At 39.0% G+C, this 9,619-nt stretch overlaps 1 protein-coding gene across 2 annotated transcripts in view; it reads right to left on the bottom strand.

Annotated features, from left to right (window-relative positions):
- Positions 1–9,619, bottom strand: part of morn5 (MORN repeat containing 5) — a 13,498-nt gene that overhangs the window by 1,178 nt on the left and 2,701 nt on the right. Inside the window, exon 5 of one of the 2 annotated variants that reach the window (XM_016557551.1) lies at positions 1,212–1,385. The exons of the other annotated variant lie outside the window; for it this stretch is intronic. Coding sequence (XP_016413037.1) covers positions 1,288–1,385 — 98 coding nt within the window. The 3' untranslated portion in view covers positions 1,212–1,287. Of the gene's footprint in view, positions 1–1,211; positions 1,386–9,619 lie in introns of those variants that run through there. 2 annotated transcript variants of the gene reach the window in all.

The raw sequence follows: 9,619 nt of genomic DNA, 5'->3' as shown, positions 1-9,619 counted from the left end.
TTTTTTTTTTTTTACACACTTATTTTTTGAAGTATACATCTAAATATGTTTCATTCACTGCCATGGTATTCCCAGCACAGTGTTTTTTGGAAGGGAACACTCTTTTGTATATCTGACTGTTATGATGACAAGTTAGGATAGACTATTATGGCATATACCAAATATTACAGATAACAGATCATTCGAAAAGAAAAAATAAGTTTTTTTTTGTCACTTTCAGTGGCATTTTTTGCCCTGAGCCCTGGTTAATTTCTGTCTCTGGTATAAATGCATGGGCCAGTGTTGGGTCTGTGTGCACGAGTGAAGCAGGAAGCAATCACAGGCTGATGGAGGAGCTGGCAGACCCTTCACGGGTCAGTGTGTGCAGTAATGACTCCATCACTGATTCCATCACCATCACATACAGGAATTCCCTGTCAGTCCACATCACAGGAATGATCTTGTATCCCGTGTTCTGTTTCAAAAGACCCACTGAGACATAATCTTTTACTAAACTATCCTCTCTTCACTCATGCACACACTTATTTTTTTTTTTACAGAAGATTTTGCATCACTTATTTTTTTTTTCGAGCTGAGCAGGAATCTGACTCATTCACGTCATTAGAACACTGAGCTGTATTCAGCTGTTGAATGTTATCGCAGTACTGGTCATTTGCTTGGGCAGAATACAGCAATGATGTAACATTTCTTACTTGAGTTTGTACCCAAACCCACTATTATCTATTCAAACATCATTTTGTCTTTAAAATAAACTGTATGTAATGACTTTTAAAACCTAAACTCATTTAATGATATTTTATTCTTTTGTGGTTTGTTATGTAGCTGTTCAGTTGAGATATTTTTCACTTATAATAATAATAATAATAAAAAACAGAAAATAAAGCACATTTAGTGCTAATGCTAACTGTGTAATAATAATGCTAACTGTAGTATATATTAAAACATTTTTAAAAAATATATATATTTCGTACATATAAAGCTTTTGCATATAGATATACTTATAACACTTAATGCAAATTCATGTTTTATTTCTATTTTTCCATTAAGCATTCATTCATATTACATGATTTCTGTGGGTTGCAGTTTTACAGATGTCAGTTTAGTGATAATCACTCATTTTTAAATATATTTTTAATGTGATAATATTTACTTATCACTCTTATGATCACTTATTAAAACTCTTAGTTCAGTTTTGGAAAAGAAAGCATTGGCAAAACGAATTAACGTCATAAAGCTGCATTATTAATATGTCATTCAGATTTGGCCTGCCTGTGTGTGTGAGTGTTCTCAATTCTCCTCCAGCGTGTTGCCTCTTGGACAGTGGCCAATGAACTCATCCCAGCTCTTCCTGCAGGTCCGCACAATCCACACGTGTTCTTGGTCGTCTACAAGGACAGATAATACATATTTCACTCATTTTGAACGCTTTCTACGCTTTCTATGTTTATAATAAAAGCATTAAGTCTGCACGCGCATAGCACACTTGTAAATGCTTTTTTTCCTTTTTTTCCCCTTTCTGATTGTTTGGTCAAAAATCGAGCTCCAAAAAGGCATGTGTCAAACTCATTCATATGCAGTTAAAGGCAATTTACATTTTTTACGTGCGGGATTAAGACAACAATTATGAAAATTCGCTCTCAGCAGCCTACTTCACGCGGCAATCAATCACTCCCCTTTTCTCTTCCCCATTCCCAGAGATGATTCCGCAACCAAAAACAGTGGATAATATACTGCTTTTTTAAATGGTTATAACTGAAAGGAGTTGCTAATTGCGGAGCGCGAGGTAGTTCTGCTGCTGGTGCTGAATGTGAGCGCGCAGCTGCACGCACTTGAGCGCTCACCCCCATGAACATGGCGAACTGGGCCCATTGTTGAGAACAGGTCTTAAGCTCTCATCTGATTGTCGGTAATTGCACGCGATGGCCCTAAACGGCCTCTCCACGCGCCTCCCGCCACTTCTACCTGGCTCCCGCGCGCGTCAATTGAGACTTTTTTTCCAGCACGCGACCGGTCCATTCTGCGACAGCTGCATGCTAACGTCTCACTTCATTCAGTCGCTCCCACCTCACGCTCTCCACATGGAGGTCACACTCGAGAGATACATTTCATCACTATTTTAAACCAATTAATACCTCCGTGGACGCTTCAACCAATGGCTGATGGACAAGGTCGGTCTACAATTACATCTTGGTAAAGGGGTTTTGGTAATTGGACCGAGTTCGCACGGTTATGTTTGCACGAAATTAGCACCTCAGTACTTATTGTTTGCACTTGCTAAATTCATAGGCTAATACAATCCTATTTCATAGCACAGGTGTCACTCACATCAAATCTACTGCAAATAAATCATCCTCCGTATCAGTAGTCGACGGCTGAATGGGTCTGTAAATTATACTTTTGACATGCGATTTACATGACAGTAGTGTTTCAGATTTAACGGCGTAACAGGTAAATCTGTATCTCCACCGTCGACGTCAATAAGCTAACAAAAGCAAGTTTCTTATATGTAATACATCTAACACAGCAGTGTTAATAGAGGCGTTCACCTTATTGGAAACAAGCACCTCAACAAAATGTATAGGCCAAAATATTATTCCTGCTGGAAAATTAGTTCTTTGTTAACAGGCCACAAATCGCTCTCTATCAACACAAAGTTCTGTCTTCTTGATATCTTCGGGTCAATTCACAATTTCATAAACAGTACAAGTCCTTGGTCCCTTTGTTTAGACAGGGTTCCCACGGTTATGGAAAAATACCAGGGAATGTTAAAATTATGTTTTTCAGTCAGAGAAGTTTTTATTCTATAAAATATTTTGAGTGCAATTTCAATAAAATGATTTTTTTTAAATCCTTGTCCAGTAACCACAAATGACTGGAATAGTCTTTCATAAGTCATTCACAATTGCACATTCATTGTGGGAATGCTGTTTAAAGAACTGTCTTAGCCCTCATACTTCCGCAAACTTTGCTGAAATTCATCTCCTTGAATTTCCGTAACCCATATAACCATCTATTTGTTTTCATTACTAATGTTTAGTTTCTTTTTCTTGGCTGTTTTAAATTCTAATTTCCCCTTATCAATTTAATACTTTTTTTCTTGTCTTTTGTCTGCATCTTTTTTTGTTTATGTGGTAGTACTTTTTATTCATAAGAAAGTACTCCATACAATCCCCTTTTTTTTTTTTACTTTCCCAACATTTGCTTTTTTTTCTCTCACATTTATTGCAGTGCCTGTATTTTGTACAAAACATTATTTCTTTGTTTCTAGTAATAATCTGTTTTATGCTTCAGTCGACCCTCCTTTCTTCATACTCATGTTGAGCCCTCACTCAGGTGGCCTAAATATGATACACAGTCTTACACGATCAAAGCCCAGGAGTCAGAAGGGAAGCGGTAATTGTACCTTGTTAGGAGGTGTTTATCTTAATCCTTAAAATACAATCAAAAGGAAAAGTGTTTCCTTCCAGAGCTGCTCTTTTTTTATTAATGGCTTTAGGATCTCTGATCATCTGAGATTATTCAAAGGCTCGAGGAGCTGAGTGTATGTATCCTCAACAGCTGGATGATCATCTTCTGACAAGGTTTGATGTTACCTTAAAGCAGTGACTTGTGGCTCCGGCCTGGGCTGTTTTCATTGGCGAAGGGATTTTAGAACATGAACCTTTAGCAATTATCAAAGAAGCAGGAAACCACTGCAAACCATATGGCAGTAGAGCTTCTGGCTCAAGTGAAGTTATATGACGTATTACCAAGAAATAGGCGCTAAAACAAAGACAAAAGTAATATTGTTTAAAAAGCATAATCACCATCAAATCCCCAAATATTTAATAGGATAGAGCAATATATTGATGTGACGAGGGGGGCGGGGTCGATAGCCGTGGGAACGGAGCGAGGCCGGTGGAGTTAATGGATAATGAGCGACACCTGCACCACTCACCGGTCTCGAGTCTCACGGAGGAGCTCCGGAAGGATATAAAGGAGGAGTGACGACAGGGAAAGACGAGAGAGGACCAGGCCTGGATTTTATTTTGTGTTTTGGTTTCGTTTGTGCGCGACAGTCGTCCGCGAGGGGCTGTCGCGCTATTTTGTGTTTATTTTATTATTAAAGTTTCTTTGAATGTTCGCCGGTTCCCGCCTCCTTCTTCCCGTGCCTACGAACGTTTGTTACAATTGATTAATGCTAAGCCAAGCAATATTGTTTCTATTTTTCTCTTTTACTAAATTCGTTATACTAACTATTCAGAACAGACAATACAACAGCTAAAACTTTCATAGACTGAATTAGGGATCTGAATCATATCTAGAGACCAGAATATTACAGAAATTTGGGGTGGACTCCTTGTACTTGGGCCAGTAAGTAACCACCTAGCAATGACATAGCAATGCACTAAAAACCACCCAAACACTTTAGTAACCTTATAGCAACCACACACAACATCCATGGTGAATCGCCACTCAGAAAACTATAAAAGTCACATTAAGTATGAAAATAAACTATGGATAGTACTAAATATGGTCTATACATTAGTATGTCTTGACAGGTCAATCAAATTTTAATTACTGTAAATGGAGTGTATCAACCTCCTTCGCTCATTTACACGCAGTGTTATTAAAGCTGGTTGTAAACAGGATTTCCAGTCCTATCATAAACTAAACGCCTGCCTCCTACTGCTGGCTTGGCTCCAGGTAGTTTGCTACAACCGAGACACCCTATGTACTCCCTAAAGCCTATAATCCTGCTACCTCTGCTGGGTAAGGCTCATTACAAATGTTGTGTAATGAGAGGGGCTTTATTGACGCCCCCACTCACATTTCAAAGCCTTTCTAGCCAGGAAGGAACCAGTGGAATCATCCCATGTTTTTATAGCAGACTAACCTTATACTTCCCTTCTCTCCAGGAATCTTATAGAGGAAACTGGTGTAATGACAAATAGGTGTGTCATTATGGAATGATTTGGGTAATGTAATTAAAATTCATTTTTAAAATATATTTTTAGAAAAGAAAAGTGCCTGTCCAAAAGATGCCACTGTGATGCAAGTGTATTCTGGGTGGTTATGAGTTGGTTACTTACTGGTCCAAGTCAAAAGAGCCCACCTCCCAAAAGAGCACAAGTCTTTACAATGCTCTGAACCCTAGCTACAATTTGGGTACTCATTTAATGCAAGTCGCCAGTTAAGAACTGTAAATCAGATAACAGATTTTAAAATACTAGACATCATACACTGTCAACTTCGTAGCATCATACACTAAACGACTGAAAATCACACACTACCAGACTTTCAAGTCATTCCGAACAAAACAAACTCATGTAGAATTTGGATGCAGCTCCGGGTGGGTAGATGCCAGTATGGCTTGTTCAGATTGCAGCTGGACTTGGAGGTAAGTGACATTAAAAAGGTGAGTCATACACTACATTATGGGCCCTATCATACACCAGGCGCAATGCGGTGCCAGGCACGACGCAAGTGTTTTTTTGCTAGCTTCAGCCCAACGCAGTTGTCATTTTCATGTCCTGCGTCACGTTGTTTAAATAGCAAATGCATTTGCGCCCATTTGTGCGCTCATGGGCGTGCTGGTCTGAAAACGAGGTGTGTTCAGGTGCATTATTGGCTCATTGCTATTTTAAGGCAACTGAAATAGACTGTGTATTTATATTAGACTGCGCAGTATTTTTTTGTTATTTAAAGAGCGTGTTAGTAATGTGCGCCTAAAGGCTGGTCCACAATGCGTGTACACTCTGCTTATTACACACACAGGGACACGCAGCAGCACACAAACATGCCAAATATTAAAAATTAAAGTATTACAATGTAAAAGATTATTATTGTGTAGGCTACATAAATATAAAAATGCCTACATGTCATAATGGATAGTCATTGCATGTATCAGAATTAGGCTACCTATTTGCTCACGCACGAGCAGCTCCGTTACCTCTTTGGAGACGCATTCAGTCTTTACCGGCGTGTAAATAGAGAGGCCGCCATGGCGCGAGCGCAACTGGTTCTTAAAGGGAATGGGAGATGAGACTCTGATTGGTTTATTGCACATTATGCCCAAAACATACCCATTACTCATTATGAGAATAGGGACAAACCTTTGAGACCATGCGCCGGGCGCGCAGACCGTTTTTCCCACCATTAAACTAGCAAAAGTGGATTCAGACACGGCCTAAGTGCACCTGCGCCGTGCGCTTTAGACTATGCGCTTAGATCGTTAAAGGGGTCATACGATGCTTATGTGGAAAATAATGTGTTTTTTGAACCTTAAACCGCATAAACGCATTTCATTACACCAAATACACAAAATAATGTTCTTTTTAGCAACATCATATGACCCCTTTAAAATAGGACCCCTAGTGTTCTGAAAGAAACTTAAAATATAAAATACTTTTGATATCCTTCAATTGGATGGATCATATTCTAAAGCCAAGTGTCCATCATACAATACGAGAACTATGTGATATTTCAGACTGCCCAAAATCTTCAGACTGGCTCTAACATTCGGCTACTAGTGGTGACTCATCCAGACTGTAAATTGGGCAAAAATTTTGGGCACGTATTTGGCGCCACCTATTGTTGTGGGTGTATTATTGACATGTCAAAGTCTAGACCCTGAATATAAGACGACCGCGTTTTTTCAGATGTATTTCCAAGAAAAAAATATCGTCTTATATTCGGGACAATACGGTATTTGGTGTATTCCAGCTCACCTCTCCTCTCCTCAACAAGCTGCAAGATCTGAGGTATCATTCATCTCCGCAACATAAACGGTTACACGCCAATGTTGAATACTTGGGGTTAGAGGTTTAGAACAGACAATAGTGAAAGAGCAAATACCACTAACTATGTATTTACTGTTATTTTGGTCATTTAAATGTTTTTTTTGGTCATATCATTTTCACTTTTTTGAAAAGAAAAGCCATATGGCTTTAAACTTGATCAGAGTATGTAGTTACTGTGTTTTGGTCTTGGATACAAGACAAAGAGGAAGAGAATCTGGTTGACTGGGGCAGAACAGGACATATGGAAGAGTCTCCGTCTGCCTCGTGCCCATCTCAAGGGGCAGTCCTAAACTACACGCCAGCAACCGCTGCTTGTAATAACCCACCCTCCCTGACTTCAAATGACCAGTGTGTTGAGATTCTTCAGGGCTTCCTCCCATCTGCTTTTCTTGTGCTCTGCAACCAGCTTCAGAGTTGGCCTGCAGCCTGGGCATTTCCGCAGGCCTTCCTGTCCAGCCTAGGCTGCTGCTGCCTAGGATTGCCACCCCCATCATGCCTACCTCCTGGATCCGACTGTTTCTCTGCCCCACAGCTGTAGTTGGACTTGTCCCTCTTTCATCTCCTCCCAAAAACATCCTCCCACAGGGAACGTGGTTCCTCTTCGTTGGCCTCTTCAGCGTCTGCGCCCTCTGTGATCCTCCATCCTGAAGGGAAGCTACTTGCAATAAATTCTGTCTTCACACCCATTTTGACAAATGCACCATCACCTCCAGGTGATAAAAATAAATCCATAGGATGCACAATATTCCATATTGTAATACGTTCCAACGTAGGAGTTGCCGTTGATTTGAAGGCCAGATGTATGTTTGAATGGGAATTCCGCTATGAAGTCTATGTGAACAATTCCTGCTCCATGGGACTTAGTCAGGTTAGACGTCATGCTTAATTACCATTGGTCGGACAAACAGATAGCCAGCAAAGACTCCGAGCAAGACCAGGGATTTAAAGGGACAGTTCACCCCAAAAAAAAATTCAGTCACCTGTTGCTCCAAACCTGAATGAATTTGCAGATTTTCACATTTTTGGTGTTCCACAGAACAAAGAAACTCATGCAGGTTTGGAACGACATGAGGGCAAGTAACTAATAATAGAATTTTCATTTTTAGGGAAACTATCCCCTTAAAGGTCGAGCCAATGTTGTTATGTTGAGCAGTCATAACTGGTAACTACGGCTTACGTGATATGTCCACTTTAATGTAAGTGGCTTCAGTTTGAAAGTTTCTACTTAGAATGTGAATGTAAATGCAAATGAAGTCTGTGATGTGGACTGATGTGGAAGCGGGTGGGCTTTGGCTCTGGGAGTCATAACCAGGATGTGGTTTAATGTGACAGGTCTGCACTCTTGTGTAATTCTCTGTCTCTGATGTTTGTTCTCACTTTCCAGCCGCATGTGGTAAGGATGTAATCCCAGAGGCCTGGAAATGATCTGATCTGAAGACTGAACAAGTACCACACTGACGCAGAAGTGACAGTGTTGTTTGCTAACTCTGAATAGAGGCCCATGCCTGTGACTGACACATGGAAATGTGTACGAAAAGTAAGAATATCACAAATAACTGTCCAATAAGAAGACACATATACACATATTAGTGTGAAGTAAAATATCAAAACACTGAGACTGTGCTAAGCTCAGAAGGAATATCAATATCCACCAATATAGTTGGTCTCAAAGCTAACAGATACAGACTGAACACAAACACTCAAGGGCTGGAGATGTGTAACACTTTGTAAATGATGGGTGTTCTAATTCTAAAGGAAACTGCAGTGCTTTCTGCAGATTTCTGTAGGCGAAAAAATCTGTGGGCCTGATGGCGACACATAAGGAAGAAAGAAAGACAAATTTTATTAGCATCACCATGCTGCTACTATTTTTTTACCACACACGGATTGTTTTCTAACAATATCAATAAACAGCTTCCAATTTACTCTGTTATGAGCTCTGCTTCACAGAAGAAAATCTGTATGCGTTTCGATACAGAACTCTTCTGACATCTGTTCAGGATGTGTCTGTCTTCCTATGTTATAGTAATGTATATTAGAATAGATGTATGAAATAGTCATGCAAGCTCACAATCAGACTGTGACGAAAGCTTGGGCTGCAGATCGTGTTGCATGTAGTTGCTTTAGACAGTGTTTACCAAATTATGCATCTTACAATACTGGAAAATACTGCAAACTGCCAAATTATTCTCAAGCAAACTTCCATATACAGATACCTGGATATGAGAGCAGGAAAAAAATAGCACAGCAGCAAAAGATGTAAGTCTAACACATTTATCAAAAAAATGCAGATGGAATATATTATCACGTTTTTATACTCAATATGCAATATGTCACATTGAAAATTAATGCAGATAAATCTAAAAGTAAAACTAACCAACGTGACAGTGCATAGAACATAAATTGATCTTCACAGTGCAACATGACATGCTAGTGTTAATTTTATGTTTGCGCATATGACTGGAAAATCTGTAATATTGTGAAATATTACTACAGCTTGAAAAGACTGTATTATTTTAATATGTAATTTAGTCCTGTGATACAAAGCTGAATTTTCAGCATTATTACTCCAGTCTTGTAACATGATCCTTCAGAAATCATTCTAAATTCTGCTCAAAAAGCACTTTCTTTGATTAACAGAAAGTTGAAGAAAAAAACATTTATTTTAAATATTTTTTGTAACATTATAAACGTCTTCACTGTCCCTTTTGTTTAATTTAATACATTCTTGCTAAATAAAAGTATCAATTTCTTTGAAAAAAAAAAATTCTACTGAACCCAAACGTTTGAACGGTTGTGTAATTATTTATTTATTTATTTAAATATTAATTTATATT

The sequence above is a fragment of the Sinocyclocheilus rhinocerous genome, unplaced genomic scaffold (genome assembly GCF_001515625.1).
Source record: "Sinocyclocheilus rhinocerous isolate Xijiao unplaced genomic scaffold, SAMN03320098_v1.1 scaffold287, whole genome shotgun sequence".
In the NCBI taxonomy this organism is placed as follows: domain Eukaryota; kingdom Metazoa; phylum Chordata; class Actinopteri; order Cypriniformes; family Cyprinidae; genus Sinocyclocheilus; species Sinocyclocheilus rhinocerous.
Note: the sequence above shows the minus strand (reverse complement) of the source record. Positions and strands in the feature narration are given on the sequence as shown.